The 26,226-nt window shown below is 40.3% G+C and overlaps 1 protein-coding gene and 1 long non-coding RNA gene across 10 annotated transcripts in view; one reads left to right on the top strand and one right to left on the bottom strand.

Annotated features, from left to right (window-relative positions):
- Positions 1-26,226, bottom strand: part of LOC146502758 (uncharacterized) — a 453,186-nt gene that overhangs the window by 169,116 nt on the left and 257,844 nt on the right. The window lies entirely within an intron of this gene.
- cnih3 (cornichon family AMPA receptor auxiliary protein 3) overlaps positions 1-26,226 on the top strand; it is a 122,121-nt gene that overhangs the window by 31,553 nt on the left and 64,342 nt on the right. For all 9 annotated transcript variants that reach the window (XM_085133007.1, XM_085133005.1, XM_085133006.1 and 6 more), the window contains exon 3: positions 12,890-12,937. In XM_085133007.1, the coding sequence (XP_084989133.1) occupies positions 12,890-12,937 (48 nt within the window). The remainder of the gene's footprint in view (positions 1-12,889; positions 12,938-26,226) is intronic.

The raw sequence follows: 26,226 nt of genomic DNA, 5'->3' as shown, positions 1-26,226 counted from the left end.
AAGTTCTGGCTACTCGTAAAAGTTTTTACGGTGAGTTCAACTTGATGTTTTAGTTTTCTGCTGGGTTCCCAGGGGCTTTGAAAATCTTAGAAATTTTGGGGGAACGGGAAAACCTCAGAACAGATTGTAAGAAAATAAAGCAACTCTCTCAAAATTACATTTAATTGATTAAGTCAGGAACTGCATAAAATGAGGGGATGAGTGGAAGTGGGTTGCAAAGTGGGTATTCAACTCTTTTCAGGATAAAGTGTGTTAAAGAGCCACTGTATGACATCTGGTGCTTTCTTTTTCTTTCTTTCTGTGTGTGTAGTGTGTGTATTAATTTCTTTCTGGGGACCAAAAATTGGAGGTTTATGATACTTGTGGGGACCAACAGCCGTTATGGGTGATTAAAATCCCGGTCCCCACAAGTTTGAAGGCATTTTTGAGACTCAAAATGTTGTTTGAGTGTCAAAGTATCAGTTAGGTTATGGTTAGGTTAGAGTTAGGGAAAGCATTATATCAATGAGATGTCCCCACAAGGATATAGTGTGAGTGTGCACACTAATAAATTTAACTAGGCCATGTAAGCCTTAACTGAAAGGTTGAAATTACAATAAGACACAATACAAATTTTACTGAATAACTTACACAGTACACATAAATGTTTTGGTTTTTTTTTCATTAAAAGGACTAAGAATACCAAATTTCCCACATATTTTGCACACATCTTGGTTTTTGGTATACAATAAGAAAACATTCTCTCATTTACCTTTCTGGCAGTTTGATGGTTTCATTCTGAACAGCCACACTTTTCCCTCCATCTCTCTAACACACACACACTCTTACTGAAACTGTCCATGTGATCTGTCTCTCCCTAACTTTTGCATAATATCTCTCAGTTTTCTTTTCCTCCTTCCGCTCTGTCTGTCTCCATCTTTCTTGCTTGAAACCAGCAAGTCTATCTGCTATCTCTCGGCATCACTGTCTATCCATTCCTGCTGCACAGTAAACTATGTAAAAGTTGCTCTCTTGTTGTTTCCCCTCTAACTGCCACACACACACACACACGCACACACACACTCAAATATGGAGTAGCAATCTGGGCAACTTGGAGGAATAAATTTATGAAAAATGTCACATCACATGGAGGAATGGTTTTTACCCATAAAACATATGGACTGTTTTTTACTGGAGGCAGATGTTCTGGTGGGTTTCTAAAGTTGTTTTTCCAGAATTTGTATGTGTGTTTTTATCATTTTATGGCTGTTTTTCAATCAGGATAGCTTGTGAAAATGGAAGACCAGAATTAGGATTTTATTGAATTAGCTGACCTGCAGACAGCTGAGACTGAAGAAGTCTCTTGTATGAGCGACGAAAAGTTTCTCCACTGAAAACGTTATGTCCAGATGAACAAAATTAACATTTTTGGAATACTAGTTCAGATCAAAGAAATAATTGGCTCAACAGATCTTTGACTCCAGGGTTGTTCCTGTTTTCCTTGACCAGTGAGAAATAGTAAGATGTCCTTGCTTTGTGGAGGGCTTTTTAGAGAGTAACATACTATTTTAAATAGAGATCAAATAGGTCAAATAGAGATCTTTTAAATCTTTTACTGCATTGTGCAAGAACTCCATGTGAGAAAGCATTTTCAAGTAAGGATCAAGTTAATGTGGGCCTACAGCGGTGTCAATTAATATGGGTATTTTCAGATGTTGCTTTATTGTACAGTCCCAACAACAAACCTGAATGCGCAAGTTGCAAGTTTTTTGGCATGATAAAAAACCTCTTGCAGGTAGGGCTGGGTATCGTCACTGATTTCTAGAATCGATTCAATTCCGATTCACAAGGTCCCGAATCGATTCGATCCACGATTCGATTTAATTCGATTCGATTCACTTCGATTCGATTCACTTCGATTTGAATCTGGGAAATTTTGACAGTCAGAAATATTATAATTCAGATCAGTACATTTACATATTTTTGTATAAAAAGGAAGCTGACACACCAAGACTTTATCACAGATGTGAGCATCACAGCAGATGCCTTTGTGTCAAAGTAGCTGAAGATAAAACACAGAAAAACATGAAGGTGATTTTCCTGGCCTGGGATTTTATAAAAATATTCTGCAGTACATCAAAAACGAAAGAAAACCATTAATCAAACATGAACGTTACCTCTGAAGTTACAGGGGTTTTATTAGAGACACAGCGTTTTGCATTTTGCATAATTTTAAAAAGTTTAAATTTGTTCAGTATTGAACGGCAGAAATTAGGTTTTCGTTTCAGAAGTATATAAAACGAAAAAAAAAAAAGTCGACCGACAGCGCTGTAAACAACGGTAGACTTGTGCGTAACAAGCAAGCGAATAATGCAGAAAACAGTACAGAGAGAGGGGGGGGGGGGGGGGGGAGAGAGAGCGAGAGAGAGAGCGCGAGCACGAGAGAGAGAGAGCTGTGCATCGTGGTTGAAGCAAAACGGTAAAAGTCAGAGTGAATACATGACGATGTTTTTGTGAAGCGTAGTTTGGATCTTCTTTTGCTGCTGTTCGGTCAGTATTGTTTGGAGAGACATCAAACTAACAGCTTTAGAATCAGCGCATAAAGGAGGTGAACACAAAGCTCGACCCGCCGACAGATCAGAATCAGCGAGCTGTCGGCTTTCAGCCCAGACTGTGAGAAAGGCAACATCTCACTGATTCTGATCCGCGGGCTGCGCTGTGTTTACGTCTTTGTGCAGAATCCGTGTTCCTGCTCTCATTTACTGTCTTAGCTGTTTGGTGGTTGTTGAAATTTTGTGAGATTTCACCTGAGATTCTGGCATTTCGGGCAAAATAAATTTATATTAAAAAATCGATTCAGGATTTTAATGAATCGATTTTACGTTATCCAAGCCAGAATCGATTTTAATCGATAAATCGATTATAAAAACCCACCCCTACTTGCAGGCAATGCTTCGATGGGTATTCAGAGTCAAAGCAACATTCACATGAATGCCAGAGCAGAACACTACATTGTAAAGATTTAATGTTCACTGGAGTACATATTATCACACAAGAACATATTCTGTTCTACACAATCCTAAAAAACAGCTTGCTTTGCAATTACTGTTAGGAGTTCACACATTTCAGTGGTGCGCACAGTGATGCACACAAACACAGATGTCCTGTGAGGAAAACACATTTTACTATTCATTACATTGTTGCCTTAAGTGGAATTTCCTCCCTGTGGCCTCTGATGCCTATATGACTGACTATAGTGAGGCTCCCATCCACTTTATTATAAAGGGATGAACCTGTAGCCAGCGGCACTGATAAACTTGTCTGAATTGACATCAGAGTGATAAGTGAGAAGAAAGATGACAAAAAGAGAAACTGAGATTTTGTGGCTTTTGAGTGTTTCCATGAGTGTATTCATTTTTTGCTCAGCGTCAGCATCACACCAAGCATGCAGGCAAAACTGATGACAGCTTCTATAGCCTCTTCAAACTTCTTTAAATGCTACTGCAGCCCATCCAACACTTTCTCTCCGTTGCCTGTCACCTTTAGACACCTAGTGACATCATTTTGCAGAATTTAAACATTATGAACAAACTTCATCAGTTTAAGTGTACGCTAGGCAGGTCCTTTCAACATCCTTCAGGGTACAAGAAAACCATTTTAGGGTGTGGTTAAGTCATGGTTAGAAACTAGAAGATGTTCCCTTTAAGTATGAAAAATAGGTGAATAATACATATAAACGGGTAGCTGTGATGTAACTAGGACTCTTACGTTAAACAGGTCACTGGTGACCTTAAACTGCTCTGCCTCTTAAAATGAAGGTAACTTTAATTTCCCCACTCCATCTATCCCTCGCCAACCCACTCTCCCCTTCTTTTTCATTTCCTGTTTATACTTCCATGCTGCTCGCTTGCTTGTCAACCAAAGTAACATTTCAAAGAGGCATCAGCCTAATTGCTTGCAAATGAGTAGACAGTTGTGGGGGGGTGGGGGTGGGGGGTGCACACATACACCCACAAACACACATTACTGAACATATAATAGCAGAATATATTTGTCTTTCACACCCGGCAGGAGATGAAGGCAAGGGGAGACGGTGCAGAAGTGAATTGGACTGGTCCCTGATGAGATGCTCAGTTCTGGACATTAGCAGTGGAGATAATTGGCTATCAGACAGAGTCCGTCATGGCTGCTGTGGCTTGTTTATGTCAGAAAGATAGGACTATGTGCAACTGTCTCCAAGTCTAGTGATTGAGGTCACATCAGAGGACAGAGATAGAGTTCAAATTGTCTGTTAATATAAATTCTTACCAAGAACTTTTCAGCATATCCTCAGAGTTAAAGTTCCCTCAGCTAAAACATCTTTATCTTATATTTTAAATTTCTACATTAATTTTCTATAATCTCTATATCTCTATATAAAATGTAATTTATATTTAAAGTTTCCTTTAGATCCTTTAAAAAGTAGATTCCTCCATGCTTTTGCCTGTATCTGGAAGATAACACACCACTACCATAGACGGTGGTGATACTGTATCTAGAAGCCAGTTCCTAACCACCATTAACCTGTTAACGTCCACCCATGGACTTTGCAATCAACTTGTCTCATCCAGACAACGTACGGCATTTTCAGTATTATGGAAAGGTAAGTTGTAGTGCAGACCTATTTGAGAGCAGGTTACGTTCAAGATTAGAGATCAGCAGGTATCAAATTATCACCAACCAGTCCTCCGGAATATAGTGTCATCATTCCTGGAAGATCCCTCAGACCCTCGTTGTCCAGGAGGGTCTAAAGTCCTGGTGTTTATTTGATAAGCATCAGTGAGTAATCTAGATTCTTAGACACAACGCTATTCATTTCTTAGCATCTCAGCATTTCTCAGAAGTATAGATGGGAAGTTTCATCCCAAGTTTCATCAATCTGCAGTAAACTAACACTACAAATTGTGGATGAATTTCAGAATAATATTCCTGAATGTAAAAATATGAACACTCTGAATATCTTGGCATTGACATGGCCCCGTGAATTGGAGTCATGTAAGGTTAAAACAAACTCAGCCCTAACCTCGTTACTGTTGATCTCATGGATGTTAAGAGCCTGCAAGGGACATGGCTGAAAATCACTATTGGATGACCGTAATCTTCATGTCCTCACCCAGCACTGCATTATTAATAGGAATGATTCTGTCATGGAAATCACTGCATGGACTCAGGATCACTTCCAAAGTCATTTACCATGCCATCCACAAGTATGGGTTAAAGTTCGATCAAGCAAAGAAAAACCTATTGGTGAACATGATCCAGAAACATCACCATCTTCTCTGTGCCAAAGCTCATTTAAACGGGTTTGAGGCAAAGTGCAAACATTTCTGTGGTTCACAAGAATCAAAATGTAAAATTCTTTTTCAAATACAAGGATTTTCCTCCAGTCTATGAGGGAGAAAGACCAATCAGTTTGTTAGCAGTGTTCAGTTCAAAAGCCTCCATCACTGATGTTATGGGGATGCATTAGTGCCAATAGAACTGCCAGCTTGCACATCTGGAGGGCACATCAATGCTGAAAGGCATATACAGTTTTTAGAGCAATATGCTCCCATGCAGATCTTTTTGGGGAAAGGCTTGCGTATTTCAGCAAGATAATGACAAAGACCTAGACACGTTAAATGGACTGATTCTGATAAAGCACTTCAGCACTCAAAGTGCTTTATACAACCTGTTTCATTCATCCATGCTTTTTCTAAGTACTTTCTATCTAACATTCAATTCAATTCAATTCAATTTTATTTATATAGCGCCAAATCACAACAAATGTCGCCGCAAGGCGCTTCATAGATACAGAGAAAAGCCCAACAATCATATGACCCCCTATGAGCAAGCACTTTGGCGACAGTGGGAAGGAAAAACTCCCTTTTAACAGGAAGAAACCTCCGGCAGAACCAGGCTCAGGGAGGGGCGGCCATCTGCTGCGACCGGTTGGGGTGAGAGAAGGAAGACAGGATAAAGACATGCTGTGGAAGAGAGACAGAGGTTAATAACAGATACGATTCAATACAGAGAGGTCTGTTAATACATAGTGAGTGAGAAAGGTGACTGGAAAGGAAAAACTCAATGCATCATGGGAATCCCCCGGCAGCCTACATCTATTGCAGCATAACTAAGGGAGGATTCAGGGTCACCTGGTCCAGCCCTAACTATATGCTTTAGCAAAAAGGAAAGTTTTAAGCCTAATCTTAAAAGTAGAGATAGTGTCTGTCTCCTGAATCCAAACTGGAAGCTGGTTCCACAGAAGAGGGGCCTGAAAACTGAAGGCTCTCCCTCCCATTCTACTTTTAAATACTCTAGGAACAACAAGTAGGTCTGCAGAGCGAGAGCGAAGTGCTCTAATAGGGTGATATGGTACTACAAGGTCATTAAGATAAGATGGGGCCTGATTATTTAAGACCTTGTATGTGAGGAGCAGGATTTTGAATTCAATTCTGGATTTAACAGGAAGCCAATGAAGGGAAGCCAAAACAGGAGAAATATGCTCTCTCTTTCTAGTCCCTGTCAGTACTCTTGCTGCAGCATTTTGGATTAACTGAAGGCTTTTCAGTGAGTTTTTTGGACATCCTGATAATAATGAATTGCAGTAGTCTAGCCTGGAAGTAATAAATGCATGAACTAGTTTTTCAGCGTCACTCTGAGACAGGATATTTCTAATTTTAGAGATGTTGCGCAAATGGAAGAACGCAGTCTTACATATTTGTTTAATATGTGCGTTGAAGGACATATCCTGGTCAAAAATGACTCCAAGGTTCCTCACAGTGTTACTGGAGGCCAAGGTAATGCCATCCAGAGTAAGAATCTGGTTAGATACCATATTTCTAAGCTTTTCAGCGCCGAGTACAATGACCTCAGTTTTATCTGAGTTAAGAAGCAGAAAGTTAGTGGCCATCCAAGTCTTTATGTCTTTAAGACATTCCTGCAGTTTAACTAATTGGTGTGTGTTATCTGGCTTCATGGACAGATAGAGCTGGGTGTCATCTGCATAGCAGTGAAAATGTATGCTATGTCTTCTAATGATGCTGCCTAGGGGAAGTATGTATAATGTAAACAGAACTGGTCCTAGCACTGAACCCTGTGGAACTCCATAATTAACCTCAGTGTGTGAAGAGGACTCTCCATTTACATGCACAAATTGGAGTCTATTAGATAGATATGATACAAACCACTGCAGTGCAATACCTGTAATACCTACAGCATGTTCTAATCGCTCTAATAGAATATTATGGTCAACAGTATCGAATGCTGCACTAAGGTCAAGAAGGACAAGCACAGAGATGAGTCCACTGTCAGAGGCCATAAGAAGATCATTTGTAACCTTCAATAAAGCTGTTTCTGTGCTGTGATGAACTCTGAAACCTGACTGAAACTCTTCAAATAAACCATTCCTCTGCAGATGATCTGTTAGCTGTTTGACAACTACTCTTTCAAGGATTTTTGATATGAAAGGAAGGTTGGAGATTGGCCTATAATTAGCTAAGACTGCTGGGTCTAGAGATGGCTTTTTGAGTAAAGGTTTAACTGCAGCCACCTTGAAGGCCTGTGGTACATAGCCGATTATTAGAGATAGGTTGATCATATATAAGATCGAAGAATTAATCATTGGCAGGACTTCTTTGAGCAGTTTTGTAGGAATGGGGTCTAAAAGACACGTTGATGGTTTGGAGGAAGTAATTATTGAAGTTAACTCAGAAAGATCGATTGGAGAAAAAGAGTCTAACTTAACATCAATGGTACTAAGAGTAGCTGTAGATAATATTACATCTGTGGGATGATTATTGGTAATTTTTTCTCTAATGATAAAAATTTTATTTGTGAAGAAGTTCATGAAGTCATCACTAGTTAACGTTAAAGGGATGGTTGGCTCAAAAGAGCTCTGACTTTTTGTCAGCCTGGCTACAGTGCTGAAGAGAAACCTGGGGTTGTTCTTATTTTCTTCAATCAGTGATGAGTAGTAAGCTGTTCTGGCTTTGCGGAGGGCTTTCTTATAAAGCAACAAACTATTTCTCCAGGCTAAATGATGATCCTCTAAATTTGTGACACGCCATTTCCTCTCCAGATTACGAGTCATCTGCTTTAGGGTACGTGTTTGAGAATTATACCACGGGGTCAGGTACTTCTGATTAGAGACCTTAGTTTTCACAGGAGCTACAGTATCCAGAGTCGTACGTAGTGAGGAGGTGAAATTATTAACAAGATAATCGACCTCTGTTGGGGTAGCGTTCAGATAGCTGCTCTGCTCTGTGTTGGTACAGGGCATTGACGATGATAACAGTGGCTGGATTATATTCTTAAACTTAGTTACAGCGCTTTCAGAAAGACATCTACTTTGATAAAGTCCACTCTCCACTGCTGCGTAATCAATTATTGTAAATGTAAATGTTATCAAGAAATGATCAGACAGGAGATGGTTTTCAGGAAACACTGTTAAATGTTCAGTTTCTATGCCATATGTTAAAACAAGATCTAGAGTGTGATTAAAGTGGTGGGTGGGTTCTTTTACATTTTGAGAGAAACCAATTGAGTCTAACAACAGATTAAATGCCATGTTGAGGCTGTCATTTTTAGCATCAACATGGATGTTAAAATCACCCACAATAATTATTTTATCTGAGCTCATTCACACATATTCATAATCTGATGGATGTGTCGGAGAGCAACTTGGGGTTAGTATCTTGCCCAAGGATATGTGGGGATCAAACCACCAACCTTCCAATCAGTGGATCTCCTCAGCTGCAGCCACTCCAGAATTGTTGATCTTTTAATTTCCAGAATCAGATGGATGTTAAATTCTCACCCCAACCGGTCGCAGCAGATGACCACCCCTCCCTAAGCCTGGTTCTGCCAGAGGTTTCTTCCTTTTAAAAGGGAGTTACTGTCACGGTCTGCCGGGGCAAGCCGTGTGGGAACTATTTAGGACCCGGAAGCGGCAGCTCTGGTGCAGGTGGGTATTTATTAACACGAGTAGAAATAAACAGTAATGGCAGGTGAACATGAGCAGGAAAACCTAAACTGGGCAGAGCTAACAAAAACAAACCAGAACAAAGATGCAGGGAGATCTGGGGAAATACACACAGAGCGACGGATGGAGAGAAGCAGGGAGACCGAGGGGAAACCACACAGACGAACCAGCAACGACTAAGACAGAAGACACGACTTAAAAACACTCAGAGAACACAGGGAGATTACACACAGGTGGGGGACACAGCTGGGAGTGATTAACGTGACGAGACTAGGGAGGCAAACTAAAAACACTCACATAAGACGCAGACCTTCACAATAAAACAGGAAACACACACGCAAAGACACAGACTAGGAAACGCGGACTTAACACAGGAATAGATGGGCAGAACGGAATACACTAAGCAGGAGGAACAACAGAACCAAAATCACTGATAGAAAACACAAAACGCTGGGTCAAAAGGACCCAGGATCATGACAGTTTCTCCTTCCCACTGTTTCCAAAGTGCTTGCTCATAGTGTCATATGATTGCTGGGTTTTTCTCTGTATGTATTATTGTAGGGTCTACCTTGTAAAGCGCCTTGAGGCAACTGTTGTTGTGATTTGGCGCTGTAAATAAAATTGATTGAAATTGAATTGAATTAAATTGATGACCAGATTTTGGAGAGTTTTTTCAAACAGTAGTCAAATAATTATGAGTATAAACAGCATCTATCTGTAGAGGTAAAGTCCCATTAATCTTGGGAATGAGGTTCTTAACACCTAAATGCTATAAAGAGATACAATGGCCACCTTCATTTTCCCACCATGTTTTATTTATGTCCTACACTCTCATCTCTCGCTGTTCTTGCAGTGGTGTTACCTCAGAGCTGTTTGCAGCCTCCAACCCAGGAACCTCTGGTTTCATTATTTACAGCGCAGACATAAATTAATCATTTTCCAGAAAGAACCTCTGTTGCAGTCTGTACTTCTTAAAAATAATAATCAAATATTCATTTTACATCCTCATCAGTTGTAGGAAATGAGTATGTGAGTATTTATCACACGGCGTGCTGCGGGGAAAAGCCTGTTCTAACGTTTGAGTCTAAGGTTTATTTTTCAACAGGATCTTGAGCTTTATTGTGAAAGGTTTATGTGGAAAATAAACAACCGGACACGCGATGGTTTTACCGTCATTGTTGCTAACGACAACACATAAAAAAGGCGCTTGTCCATCCGTAGTGTGGTTATATAAAATATAAGAGAAAGAGAGAACTTTAAGAAATTAATATAACCACTACAGTGACCATCAAAACGATGAAAAAATATTGCCATAAACAGTTTATTTTGCGACACCACGAAACAAACGATAAGGTAAAATGAAACGATAGACGTTTTTATATTGTCATCCGATATATATCCTTATATCGAACAGCCCTAGTATGAAACCAGTTACAGACTAGGGCATTGCCAAAGTTTTAGTGTCAAGAAGGTAGCTAAGTCCTGGCACTGGACAGCAATAGTTACGTCAAATATCTCATAACACAGAATTTTTTTACATGTTGATATGATGTTGATACATATGAGATATCACTGGCATATTTTAAGTATGGAGCTCATGTCAGAGTGACTTGCTTAATGAAATGGGAAACTGGATTAATACATAAAATAGCACTGAACCTGGTAAATTATCAACAAATCTAGCTACAGTGATTTCACTTTTTCTGTTCATTGACTATATTCTAATAATAAGCAATTCATAATAACAATAAGAATTCTATTAATAATGTTGTTGTTACTAATGAGAAGCTCAAGTTCTGAACTAAAATTACATTCACAAAATGAAAGTTCAACACTTCAAACAAATTACAGTGAATATAAGAATCAAAGTTAAGCCTTGGGCTGAATACAAATCATATTTCATGGTGTTGCTGTGTGTTTGAAATAACTCACTGGCAGAACGGACAGAAGCCACTTCTCACTGCCTCTGCGCACACACACACCACACATACACACACACAGCATCTTGTCTCTCTAAGCCTATGTCTTTCCAATGAGAGCCTTCTTCTGTCTCTGACACAGACACACACACACACACACACACACACACACACACACACAGGGAAGTATTCTCGCTGACACATTTTTGCAGAGAAATGTAATTCATGTGCTCCCCGCCTGCAGTAAGCATTAAAAAATGTGGTATAAAAAATGTGCAGGTAGGTTAAAAACCGCAAAGGGCTTAAATTTAGGTCAAACTATGCTGTAAACAGATGCAGAGACTGCCCGTGGCTTTCAGTATGTGAGGAAGGATGACAATAAGCAGCGCTGCAGAGCAATGTTCATAAACTCATATGAATATTATTCATAGGCACCTGAGTGTGTTTTCACTCCAGTTATTTCAGCTCATTTTCATGCATTTTATTACTGTTTTTCTTATGTGGTAACTAAATATTGGTTCAGCTTTTGACATGCTACCTTTGATGTTCTGCACGTGGATAAATATTTTTTCATATACTTCATCATTCCCACAGAGCCTCTGTTGTTGACATTTGCAGACGGTTTATGAGGCGCACAGATAAACTCAAAATGACTGTCCACAAGCACAAGCGGGCTGACACTCGGGTCAATACATGATTTATAAGCAGTCGGTACTTTGCATTGCCCCCCTGTGGACTTGCAGCACCGCCAGTCAAATGCAGGTTGCGTCATCCATAGGAATTGATTAATATTTGATCATGATGTTAAAAGCAGTGGTGAAATAGCTGCTTTTAGAGTCAGCATTGTGGTGAGTGCTGATTTAAGCATCTTACAGCTTAATATACAAGCTGAAAACACTCAAATATTAAAACTTATATAAACAAGTAGCAGCCGCCGTTACTGCTGGGAAAAAGCTCCACAAGTCAGCTATGTATGAATGAATAACTTTCTCTACCAATGTGGAGAAAAAATGACCATAGTGCAGGAGAACCTGATCTCCAGACTAGATGTTTCCTAAATGTTCAACTGGGTACAAATTCAAATGTTTTCAGAATTTATATGTTACCCACCACTACCACATATCACAGGAGCATCCACTGAAGCCAAAATGCACAGACTTCGCCCAGTTCTTCCAGGGTGGATACCCAGGTCAAATAAAATACATAATTTGTCCACTAAATCCAGGACTGCCCTGGGGTCTTCTCCCAGTTTTACATGACTGAAATACATGAGAGCTTCCAGGAGATATTCTGCTTTCGATTTGGGGGATCAGTGACTCTCCTCTGATCCTGAATTAGTGAGTTATGTACTCTTAGGGTAAGGCTAGATGGAGGAAGCAATTAGAAATAAGTGAATTGAAAACTTTGTCTTCAGCTCTCTCTTCAACATAAGTGCTAAATTCATTGACCAATAATTTTCTCCAACAGATTTTTCTGTAGAAGGAAAATGAGCACATCTTAATTCAGTCATCCGTCCATTCTCTTCCGCTTAGCCAATTCAGGGTCGTGGGCTGGGCTGGAGCCTATCACAGCTGTGATAAGGCAAAAGGCAGGGTACACCCTGGAAAGACTGTCAGTCTGTCACAGGGCTAACACAGATGGGCCATTTAGAATAACAAGTTAACCTAACCCCTAATTGCAGTCCAAAGACTTTAGGGGGAAGCTGCAGTACCTGGAGAAAACCCAGACAGACAAACAAGAACATGCAAACTCAACACAGAAAGTCCCTAATGGACCTTCTTGCTCTGAGGGAACAGTGCTAATCACCATGCCACCGTGCTTCCCCACATTATCTCAAATTCTGTGCAGTAGCAAAATTGGAATAACCATTGATTTTTCTCCTTCAGCACTGGCTCTTAAAAGAAGTGCAACTTAACAGTGCAAGGACAAATGTGCAGTATTTCTGTAGTTTCGTCTTTCATCATAACTTTTCCGTTTGCTCCTCTTACAGAGGGAGAGACTGCGAAACATTGAGAGGATCTGCAACCTGCTGAGGAAGGTAAGCAGTGAACAACAAATTTTATTCATCTTGTGCAAATCCTATACATGGTCCGAAACAAAGCAGATTGGAGACTGGTAGGGAAGTGCACAGAATAAGAGGGAAAGAAGAAATGCATCTTGTAGTGAAAATTCCGTTTTCAGGTGACATCTGATACAATGTATCCAGAAAGCATTCACAGCGCTTGACTTGTTCCACATTTTTTTCATGTAACAGCTTTATTCCAAAATGGAATCAGTTAATTTTCCCAAAAAATTCTACACACAATACCCCCTGATGACACATTGAAAAACATTTGCTTGAAATTCTTACATATTTATTGAAAATAGAAAGCAAAAATAAATTGTGTACATAAGTATTCAAAGCCTTTGCCATGACACTCTAAACCAGGGGTGTCGAACTCCAGACCTCGAGGGCCAGTGTCCTGCTGGTTTTAGATATCACCCTGGATCGCAACACCTGAATCAAATAATTAGTTCATTACCAGGCCTCTGGAGAACTTCAAGACATGCTGAAGAGGTCATTTAGCAATTTGTATCAGCTGTGTTGGATCAAGGACACATCTAAAACCTGCAGGACACCGGCCCTTGAGGCCTGGAGTTTGACACCTGTGCTCTAAACTAAGCTCAGGTGCATCCTGTTTCCACCAATCATCTGTCAGATTTTTCTACAACTTTATGGATAAATGTGATAAATTCAGCAGATTGGAATAGATTTGGGAAGCCACACACCTGCCTATATGTTGTCCCATAGTCGCCAGTGCCTGTCAGAGCATGTATATAATATACTTTTTGGTTTCCAGGCTTGTGCATCACTGTTTTACAGGTTTTAAATGAATTTTTCAATTTGAACAAGGATGCTTTGTTTATTATCTTTCCTCGCAATGTACTGAAATCAAATGGTAGACACACATTGAAAGGTTCTGCATTGTGTTTTGCAGAGCTGTGCTGTCTGTTTCAGGTTTTGTGTGCCTTGAGGGCTCAGTATGAGGTTGAGAGAACTCCTCCCAGCTTCACTTTGGCATCTGTTTCTCCCTCCACCTCTCAGAAACGCGAACTACATACTGTTTGAACTTGTGCATGCAAGCGTGTGTTTGTGCATATGTTTGTGTCATGCTGGAGGTTCACTGGCTGAACAGCTGATCTTGATCATCATTGTTGTTAACCCCAGCACCCAGCTCCTGCACTAGTCCCCGGGGAGGACATTTTCCCCTACAGATCATATGCTGAGATGGATAAACACACTGACATACTTACACAGACATCCAGACATGCTGTGCTTGGAGCTGTGACATACTGTGCAGGTAACAGTAAAGGTTGCTGGACACCATAGGCTGTTTAAAAAAAATGGATGTAGCTTGTGGATCTAAAAGGGCTAGCAGGGGGTTTATATGTTGCAGTTGCAAAAACAAGTGTAGTTGTATAGAATGACCTTAGTACAACACTTTTCCTTAGTCACTGTTATTTATTTTTATTTATATATTTATATATATAACTATGCTAAATTGTATCTAAATTATATCTATCACTGTAGCTATGTTTATACATGTTCTCCTTGTTTATTGTGTGGGGTAAGTGATGATGGGAATTAGGTGAATAGTGGGATTCAATAGAATGTTGAGCATGGGGTAGGGATTAATAAGTATGTTATACTTCTTCCTACTCCATTTCAGACCTAGTAATTGTCATTTCATGTCATTTAGACTCTGTTTTATTTTATTTATTTTATTTTTTTGTTTTATCTGAGCACATACGTGTGTGTATTTACATATATATATTCATATTTGTAAATGCAAGTATGTGTACTTGTGTATATATTGTTTTTTTTTCTGTATATGTCTGAAATAAATAAAGATACAATACAATACAATGCAATTTATCCTGTTAAATAACTGCATATTTTATAAATTACGATTGTCAAATTCCGTATTGTCAATTAATTTCCAGAAGGACAATAAACCAGTGGTATGCTGTATAGGGCAGGCTTATTCTATGGTTTAAAAGCCGCTACTGTAAGATCACACATTGTCCCTGTTTGTATATAAATCTTACGCACCATGTGAGAGAATATTGCTAGGATTTTGTTATGATAGCATAGTAACAATAAAGACTGTTGAATCTTCAGTCTTAAGGTGGAAACTCTATAAAAGGGGTTGTTTTTAACTAAATCCAATGCCTACACTGCCATTAGTGACCTTGGTGCATGATAAAAAAGTCATGAATCATAGTATAAAGCCTTTAAAGGCCACAGAGGCCTAATACAAACAGAGATATCCACCTCAAAAAAGTGGTAAAATCCATAGAGTAACAAATGTATTTAATCTGTCAATACATTAATCACTATTTTGTCTAACCATTATTCAGCATATGAGGTGACTGACGATTATGCTCTGGCTAGCGAACTAAAGCAAAGAGAAGCAGCAGGAGAGGAAATTCCTGCCAAGTGCCTCAGGCGACAGCTTCTTATTTCATACATTCAGACAGAATCACACATTATGAGTTACACGCTTTTAGAAACTATATTTCACTGTCTTGCATACTGTGCCTGTCAGCATGATTGCCTAAGGTCCTGATGCATGAGGATCTGCTGCATTGTGGTGCTTTTTAAATCCTTTTTTTGAGAGCTCTTCTTTCCCCTTCGAAAACTGTTCAGTTCACACCGACTGGCACACTCACAGCATGTTGGTCCTGACCAGTGTTGGGACTAACGCGTTATTAAGTAACGCGTTACAGTAACTACGTTATTATTGTGGTAACGAGCACGGTAACTAGTTATTATGCCAAAATCAGGAACGCGTTAGTCGTTACTGGGATTTAGATAGGGTCGTTACTCGTTACTTCGTGTGGTGGCGGAGCTTCCACCACAGATTCTGTAACATTGGCAAGTGGTGGAGGCAGCAGGTGGATGAGGGAAAGGGGACGCAGAAGGAAAAGAGACCCGAGGCGGCCGCCAGTCCAAGTGTGAACTGAACTTCAGGTAAGAAGTTATGACCTGCAGTCTATCTGGGTCAGATATAAACCAAGTTTAGGTGGAGTTTATTTTCGTTATTCTGACTTTTTCCATACTGCGTACTAGCTAGCATGACGGAGTTTCTATACAGCTGGGTGGGTGCTATGAAGTTAATGATGTTGAACTTTATTTTGTTTGTTGCCAACCGTCCCGTCTGGTATTCAGAGAAAATATTACGCGTTTCTTATTGAGGCGAAAAGGAACAGTTTGTCCCGTAATTCAGCTACAATGAAAAAGGCACAAAGCTGGAGTTATTCTGTCTTTACGCTGCACAGCTGCCTCTTCTTCTTTCATTCTCCCCCCTCCCTCTCCCGTTTCTACTTCAATCATGAAAACTGATCAATGATCAGCTGATCGGCTCTCTTGTTTGTTTATCGCCCACTTTGCGCCAGAAAGAGGAAACCAGCCGATGTCACGCTAAACAACAGCAGCACGTTTAAGCTTGATCAGCTGTTGTTAGAATTTATTTAATGTTAATTTCTAGTATCAGCTGATGTTTGTTGGAGCCACAGCTGCAAAAAAGCTGCTGGTCATGATATCGGTTTGGTTATCTGGTGAGAGGGAAACATGAAGATGAAACCAGGAGATGTCCTTACTGAATCATCAGAGCTGAACAGGTGATGGAGAAACAGGTTTACCTTTTAGGTGACATGAATGAGTTGAAGGGAAGTTATGAACTGTTTCTGAGAGACAGATAACCCCAGGATCCTTTTTAGGTAGTTGACAGCTGGTAACTGTGCAGGTGCGGATCTAGCAAAGTTTTGCCAGGGGGGCCAGGTAGGGCATTAACAGGGAGAGGGGGGCACAAAGATATACTTTTCTTTCTTATTCTCATTTAAAATGTCTAGCTTTTAAAAAATAATTATCTCAATCTTACAACAAACGATTGATGCATATATACCATCAAAACAGGGAACATCACTGTCACAACAGCGTTTGTTTTCATTCAAAGGCTTTATGATTTTTCCTATAATGGTGGGCCAGTCTCTAGTCAAAATGCCCGGGCCGATTTTTTGTCCCCGTCCAGCCCTGTATGCAGCTCATCTGCAGTCTGGTGTTACCTACATCTTCCTATTCAGAAGGTAGAATTTCCGAGTTACAGTACAGTAAGTTGAGTACAATCAAAGCATCACGACTGCAGTTTTTGTGTTGGATGTAAAAGGCGCACATGACGCTGTGACGTAGGCTAGAATCATGGCAGCAGTCAATGATGGTCCAGGCGTGGGATTTCTCTCGTGGAAATATGCACATTATCTTTTCCTTTCTATTGGTAGGTGGCACAGTGCACTTGTGGCAAGTAAGCAAGCTAGAAGACTGGCAAAGTTACGGAAGCAACACATTAACAAGAGAATTCTGAGTAAAACCAAAGTTACTTTCCCTAGTAACTAGTTACTTTGAAAGTAACGAGTAACTTGAAGTAACTCAGTTACTTTTGATAGAAGTAACTAGTAATGTAACTAAGTTACTATTTTAAAGTAACTTACCCAACACTGGTCCTGACTGATTTGGCTAAAAGCTTTGGCTGTATTTCTTTATGTTGGCATATGCACTTGGTAGTTTTAACTGCACACATTCACAAGCAGGCACATGGACACGTGCCATTTTTGTTCTCAATGGAGTGTGTTGTGTTTGATGGGTTTTGGATGACTGGAAACCCATGCAGATGACAATAGCTTGAGGGGATGTACTGTGTGTGTGTGTGTGTGTGTGTGGTGTTCATTAGATGTGCTTTCTTGCGGCTTGAAGCCACTGCGTTGTCACAGCAACTGAGCAAACCTGAGCGTACTCATTAGTGCTCTTCCTTTATTTTTGGGTCTGTCTTGGGCCTTTCTTCTCTCTCTCCTCTATTTTTACATTATTCTACCTTTCTCTTTTTTATCCCTCTCACTCTAGCCTCTCCATCTCTCCTAGTCCACAGATTCACAAGTGTAATAATGAGAGAATGAGTGAGGTATTGCCGAATCGGCAAAGGCAATTTTTTCAATCCCTCTAGTAGGTACTCATCATAAATTAAGATAGTTTACAAATATCCAGGAATAGCTAATGCTATCAACACAATCAGAAGAAATAATGAATGTGATGTATCCCAAAAAAAGCCCTGCATTCAGTTTTTGAGATTGGCACAAAATTTTATAATTAGAATCTGTTCCATCATGTGACAACTATGTGATACCGATTTTGTTGGAGCGCAAGACACGATGACGATGGAAAAGCAGATGGGGAATGACAGCGATATCCTAGTCAATGGGGAAGTTAAGAAAGGAAATTGTTGGAAAATGACTTACTGCCATCAGCAAAACCTCTCTGATAGAGCGTTTGCTCGGAAGCAACGAAAGTAGGACCAAATGACTAAACTCTACAGTAGCGTTCACCCCGGAGACAGCTCTTAAAGCAAAGGAATAAATGATGAAAATAAGCTGTTCTAGACTGTAAAGACTGTTAATGCTAATGTTTGCCATGTGCTGAAATATACTGACAGTGAAACTTCCTACCAGAGGAGCCGTTAAACTAAATAGCTGTGAAAGGGATGAGTTGGATTGGCCTTTACTTGGAGATTATGTATCGGAATTTTGGGAGCATGACCATGCCTCCAAACACACTCCTTCTGGTTGTCATCTATATAAGTTCCCCCAGTTCTGCAAGCTGTTCATTCGTGTTTATGTGCCCCACCCTCCCTCCCTCCTTGTTCTCAATTCTTTAACTTCTTCACTCCTATTTAGTACATGGAGATCTGCCAGGCCCGGGAGCCATCGCCAGTCCCCTTCGAGGTCTTCCCCAAACCACAGCTCAATTCATGTCCAAGCATTCACCTTTACCTACTAAAACACTGTCAAACCTAAAATGAGGACGTGGGCCCAGCTAGTGAACTACTTTAATGTTATGATGTTATGACTATGATGCTAGCTGTATGGTAGAGCTAGACAAACAGGTAGAGGTAGGCTTCTTTCTCCTGTCTCCTGTCGGTGGCGCTGTCACTTGGTGTTCGCTCGCTCGCTCTGTGGTATAGTATCGCTTCCTGTTCCTGCTCAAACACAGTGGTGTTTCTGAGTAGCTTATTTGCTTAGCAGTTTAATTAACAACTTTTAAATACATTCTTTTTTCACAGTATAATCTTCACGTGCTTCATCCGAAGCACACTTTCTGTGTACTCACTACCTAATTTATAGTATTCACTCACTGTCTCTGTACTGTTTCGCTAGCTTAGCTCGTAGCCGACCCGTTAGCACCATGGCTACTTCACCTGTCCCTTCTGCACTTTTTTGCTCATTGTGTCAGATGTTTAGTTACTCCTCGGCCTCCTTTAGCAGTAATGATATCTGTAACAAATGTAGCATATTTGCAGCTCTGGAGGCCAGGATTACTGAATTGGAGACTCGGCTTTGCACCCTGCTCTCACCCTTAGCTAGCCAGGCCCCTGTAGCTGGTGCAGCCGAAGATAGCGTAGGCCCCGCTAGCTGTTCCCCGGCAGACCCCAAGCAGCTGGGGAAAGGCTGGGTAACGGTGAGAAGGAAGCGTAGTCCTAAACAGAAGCCCCAGGTACACCACCAACCCGTTCATGTGTCTAACCGTTTTTCCCCACTCGGTGACACACCCGCCGGGGGTCAAACTCTGGTAATTGGTGACTCTGTTCTCAGACATGTGAAGCTAGAGACGCCGGCAACCATAGTCAATTGTCTTCCAGGGGCCAGAGCAGGCGACATTGAAGGAAATTTAAAACTGCTGGCTAAGGGTAAACGTAAATTCAATAAAATCATAATTCACGTCGGCAGTAATGACACCCGGTTACGCCAATCGGAGGTCACTAAAATCAATATTGAATCGGTGTGTAACTTTGCCAAAACAATGTCGGACTCTGTAGTTTTCTCTGGTCCCCTCCCCAATCAGACCAGGAGTGACATGTTTAGCCGCATGTTCTCCTTAAATTGCTGGCTGTCTGAGTGGTGTCCCAGAAACGATGTGGGCTTCATAGATAATTGGCAAACCTTCTGGAGGAAACCTGGTCTTGTTAGGAGAGATGGCATCCATCCCACTTTGGATGGAGCAGCTCTCATTTCTAGAAATATCGACAAATTTATTAAACCCCTCAAAACATGACTATCCAGAGTTGGGACCAGGAAGCAGAGTTGCAGTCTTACACGCCTCTCTGCAGCTTCTCTCCTCCTGCTACCCCCCCAAAAACCCATCTCCATAGAGACTGTGTCTGCTTCCAAAAAGACAAAAAACAAACTAAAAACCAGCAACAAACAACTTAAACAATCACAAAGAAAGAACAATACAGTATCCACATCTGAACCAAAGAGTAAAACAGTGAAATGTGGATTATTAAATATTAGGTCTCTCTCCTCCAAGTCTCTGTTAGTACATGACTTAATAATTGATCAACAAATTGATTTACTCTGCCTTACAGAAACCTGGTTGCAGCAGGATGATTATGTTAGTTTAAATGAATCAACACCCCCGAGTCATTCTAACTACCAGAAATCTCGAAGCACAGGTCGAGGGGGTGGTGTGGCAGCAATTTTTCACACCAGTCTATTAATTAATGAAAGACCAAGACAGACTTTTAATTCATTTGAAAGCCTGATGCTTAGCATTGTCCACCCCAGCTGTGAAACTCAGAAACCAGTCTTACTTGTTATCATCTATCGTCCACCTGGGCCTTACACAGAGTTTCTGTCTGATTTCTCAGACTTTATATCTAATTTAGTTCTGAGCTCAGATAAAATAATTATTGTGGGTGATTTTAACATCCATGTAGATGCTAAAAATGACAGCCTCAACATGGCATTTAATCTGTTGTTAGACTCAATTGGTTTCTCTCAAAATGTAAAAGAACCCACCCACCACTTTAATCACACTCTAGATCTTGTTTTAACATATGGCATAGAAACTGAACATTTAACAGTGTTTCCTGAAAACCCTCTCCTGTCTGATCATTTCTTGATAACATTTACATTTACAATAATTGATTACGCAGCAGTGGAGAGTGGACTTTATCAAAGTAGATGTCTTTCTGAAAGCGCTGTAACTAAGTTTAAGAATATAATCCAGCCACTGTTATCATCGTCAATGCCCTGTACCAACACAGAGCAGAGCAGCTATCTGAACGCTACCCCAACAGAGGTCGATTATCTTGTTAATAATTTCACCTCCTCACTACGTACGACTCTGGATACTGTAGCTCCAGTGAAAACTAAGGTCTCTAATCAGAAGTACCTGACCCCGTGGTATAATTCTCAAACACGTACCCTAAAGCAGATGACTCGTAATCTGGAGAGGAAATGGCGTGTCACAAATTTAGAGGATCATCATTTAGCCTGGAGAAATAGTTTGTTGCTTTATAAGAAAGCCCTCCGCAAAGCCAGAACAGCTTACTACTCATCACTGATTGAAGAAAATAAGAACAACCCCAGGTTTCTCTTCAGCACTGTAGCCAGGCTGACAAAAAGTCAGAGCTCTGTTGAGCCAACCATCCCTTTAACGTTAACTAGTGATGACTTCATGAACTTCTTCACAAATAAAATTTTTATCATTAGAGAAAAAATTACCAATAATCATCCCATAGATGTAATATTATCTACAGCTACTCTTAGTTCCATTGATGTTAAGTTAGACTCTTTTTTTCCAATCGATCTTTCTGAGTTAACTTCAATAATTACTTCCTCCAAACCATCAACGTGTCTTTTAGACCCCATTCCTACAAAACTGCTCAAAGAAGTCCTGCCATTGATTAATTCTTCGATCTTATATATGATCAACCTATCTCTAATAATCGGCTATGTACCACAGGCCTTCAAGGTGGCTGCAGTTAAACCTTTACTCAAAAAGCCATCTCTAGACCCAGCAGTCTTAGCTAATTATAGGCCAATCTCCAACCTTCCTTTCATATCAAAAATCCTTGAAAGAGTAGTTGTCAAACAGCTAACAGATCATCTGCAGAGGAATGGTTTATTTGAAGAGTTTCAGTCAGGTTTCAGAGTTCATCACAGCACAGAAACAGCTTTATTGAAGGTTACAAATGATCTTCTTATGGCCTCTGACAGTGGACTCATCTCTGTGCTTGTCCTTCTTGACCTTAGTGCAGCATTCGATACTGTTGACCATAATATTCTATTAGAGCGATTAGAACATGCTGTAGGTATTACAGGTATTGCACTGCAGTGGTTTGTATCATATCTATCTAATAGACTCCAATTTGTGCATGTAAATGGAGAGTCCTCTTCACACACTGAGGTTAATTATGGAGTTCCACAGGGTTCGGTGCTAGGACCAATTCTGTTTACATTATACATGCTTCCCCTAGGCAGCATCATTAGAAGACATAGCATACATTTTCACTGCTATGCAGATGACACCCAGCTCTATCTGTCCATGAAGCCAGATAACACACACCAATTAGTTAAACTGCAGGAATGTCTTAAAGACATAAAGACTTGGATGGCCACTAACTTTCTGCTTCTTAACTCAGATAAAACTGAGGTCATTGTACTCGGCGCTGAAAAGCTTAGAAATATGGTATCTAACCAGATTCTTACTCTGGATGGCATTACCTTGGCCTCCAGTAACACTGTGAGGAACCTTGGAGTCATTTTTGACCAGGATATGTCCTTCAACGCACATATTAAACAAATATGTAAGACTGCGTTCTTCCATTTGCGCAACATCTCTAAAATTAGAAATATCCTGTCTCAGAGTGACGCTGAAAAACTAGTTCATGCATTTATTACTTCCAGGCTAGACTACTGCAATTCATTATTATCAGGATGTCCAAAAAACTCACTGAAAAGCCTTCAGTTAATCCAAAATGCTGCAGCAAGAGTACTGACAGGGACTAGAAGGAGAGAGCATATTTCTCCTGTTTTGGCTTCCCTTCATTGGCTTCCTGTTAAATCCAGAATTGAATTCAAAATCCTGCTCCTCACATACAAGGTCTTAAATAATCAGGCCCCATCTTATCTTAATGACCTTGTAGTACCATATCACCCTATTAGAGCACTTCGCTCCCGCTCTGCAGGCCTACTTGTTGTTCCTAGAGTATTTAAAAGTAGAATGGGAGGGAGAGCCTTCAGTTTTCAGGCCCCTCTTCTGTGGAACCAGCTTCCAGTTTGGATTCAGGAGACAGACACTATCTCTACTTTTAAGATTAGGCTTAAAACCTTCCTTTTTGCTAAAGCATATAGTTAGGGCTGGACCAGGTGACCCTGAATCCTCCCTTAGTTATGCTGCAATAGATGTAGGCTGCCGGGGGATTCCCATGATGCATTGAGTTTTTCCTTTCCAGTCACCTTTCTCACTCACTATGTATTAACAGACCTCTCTGTATTGAATCGTATCTGTTATTAATCTCTGTCTCTCTTCCACAGCATGTCTTTATCCTGTCTTCCTTCTCTCACCCCAACCGGTCGCAGCAGATGGCCGCCCCTCCCTGAGCCTGGTTCTGCCGGAGGTTTCTTCCTGTTAAAAGGGAGTTTTTCCTTCCCACTGTCGCCAAAGTGCTTGCTCATAGGGGGTCATATGATTGTTGGGCTTTTCTCTGTATCTATGAAGCGCCTTGAGGCGACATTTGTTGTGATTTGGCGCTATATAAATAAAATTGAATTGAATTGAATTGGTTTATGTATAAATACAGTGAATGATAGAAAGAGAGAAAAGGGGGCTTTATTTTGCACTCACAGAGTGAAGAGAAAGGTTATACCAGCGCTCTGAGTCACTGCGAACTGTGTGCACACAGAGAAATGGATTAACTCCACCGTATTTAATTAGTGAACTTAATTTGACAGATCACCAAAAGAGGCAAAACTGTTTTTCTTATTATTGTGGCAACACTTTTTTGACAAATATTTTATGCGTATTTTTATCATTTATTTTACACACACATAATGAAAATAATGCAATGATTTGCAAATCTTACAAATACATATTTTATTCCAAATAGAAAATAGAAATGATGGCACTTATTTGCCTATTGCATTCTACTGACATCCTGTCTGTATTAACATGACTCACCAAGCTGCTTCACATAGAATAACTCAAAACTGAGACTGTGATGATTTAAAAGGTTTGGACTTGATGAAAGTTAACCCACAGTCTAGAAAACAGACACGGATACATGAAGTCAGTATAGCTGCGTCTGTACAAACATAGTAACACATAACACATAACATACTTGTTACTGTCTGTTAATCTAAACTGCAATAAGAGCATTAAATAGTTCATTTGCATCTTGGCTGATAAGGTTAAAAGCAGATACAGTCAGTCTTTCTGTCCCTTCAAATTGTATCATTGGTCTCCAATGATTTCCTTTACTGGAAAATACAAAAACTATTTTAAAGGGCATTTAAAAGTTCACTTCACAATGTCTTCATTCTAAATAGATTAATGTCATCATTATTGTGATATCAGCAGCACAAAATGTGGACAAATCTCCCAAATAGTCCCCAATCCTGTCTGTGCTAAAATCTGCTTTGGCCTCCAACTACCAATACTCAAGGTCTGGGACAGGCGGGTCTGGGTTTTTCAGAAACTGCTGATCTACTGGGATTTTCCCACACAACTAACTGGGGTCCAAAAAAGACCAGTCTAAATATATGTGAAGTTGTACACATTTTTCAAAGTTTAGCTTAGTTTTAAACTGCCTCAGCATGTGATGACCAACAGAGACACATGGGTAAATTAATAAAGAAAGAAAAATTATGCAACTGCCATACACTAAACAAGTCCAAGCAACAACAATGCCATCCAGTCTTCTGCAGAAGAAAAACACTGTAAGTACAGTGCAGCACTGCAGGAACAGTGTAAGTTCCTTGTCAGTCACAATAATGAGCTTATATGCAAAACGCAGAGCTTCCTGCATCCCACACACTTTTACCGGGAAGGAAGATTGGGGCGGTGGAGAGAAGGGTGGAGACCTGGATGGGAAGGAAGTAAGAGATAAGAGGAAGAAAACAATTTAGCATAATAGCACTTGCCTTTATGCTGGAAAGAGTCAAGATTTCACAACTTTGTTTTGTATTTTTCTCTGTTGTAATTAGATAGAATATTCCACGTTTGTATTTGGTATTCAACAATTGTAAATCACTCTAGCTTTGTTAATGTTATACATATGACAGCTGGTAGATTTTGAAAGGTTCAACCCATTAAAAAAATAATTATTACTTCCTTTAATATGGCTAGGAGTGGCCAACCATCCATCGGTCTTCTTCCGCTTATTGGGGGCAGCAGTCGCAGGGGCAGCAGTCTAAGCAGAGAAGCCCAGATCTCCCTAGCCACCTCCAAACCGTTCCCAGGCCAGCCAAGAGATATAATCTCTCCAGCAGGGCCTCCTCCCGGTGGGACATGCCCCGAACACCTCACCCAGGAGGCATCCAGGAAGCATCCTTGTCAGATGCCTGAACCACCTCAACTGGCTCCTTTCGATGTGGAGGAGCAGCAGCTCTACTCTGAGTCCCTCCCAAATAGCTGAACTTCTCACCTTATCTCTAAGGGAGAGGCCAGCCAGCCACCCTTCGGAGGAAGTTAATTTCTGCTGGTTGTATCCATGATCTTGTTCTGTAAAATTTGGCAAACTTTGGCATTTCTGAGAATGCACTGGCATAACAATTCTTATGCCAGTGCATTTTCAGAATTGTCATTTAGGATAATGTTTGTTTTGTTTTTGTTTCCTTTGCATTTCTTCCATTTTGCTTTTCAGCCTTTATTTTAGAACTATTTCACTGTATCAAGTCCTGTTGTTATTTGGATCATATGCATTGGTAGGATACTGGATTGAACGACAGTAGCTAAAAGTTTGTATGAATGTATTCCAAGAACCACAACAAGTTGCCTGTGAACTGTGGTTTTCTTTCTGTTTATTACTGATCAGAATAGATCAACCTCACAAGCAAATTTATGAGGGTTGTTAGATATTTGCAGAACCTGCTGGCACCAAAAATGTATTGCAATTAAAAAATGGATCTGATTTATTTGTTTATTTTTCCCCCCAAAATGATAAATATTGACATTTGGGGAGAAAAAAAACAGAACATTTCTTCAGAAATCTTTAATTCCGTCTTAGTTTGATTCCTCCACTGAGTCAAACATGGTAGCAATATTCTTTCATGAGGTACAACCTCCATTCAATCATCTGTCCATCTGAATGCAGCTTGTAGACCTTTTCCATTCATCCTTCCATACACGATGTAAGAGAACTGCATTCCGTACATAAGAATGCAGTTCTCTTACAAAGAACCTTTCCCAAACCACAGCACAAGGTTTCTGTAAATGGCATGGAAAGCAGGATT

Source organism: Neolamprologus multifasciatus, chromosome 15 (assembly GCF_963576455.1).
Source record: "Neolamprologus multifasciatus chromosome 15, fNeoMul1.2, whole genome shotgun sequence".
In the NCBI taxonomy this organism is placed as follows: domain Eukaryota; kingdom Metazoa; phylum Chordata; class Actinopteri; order Cichliformes; family Cichlidae; genus Neolamprologus; species Neolamprologus multifasciatus.
Note: the sequence above shows the minus strand (reverse complement) of the source record. Positions and strands in the feature narration are given on the sequence as shown.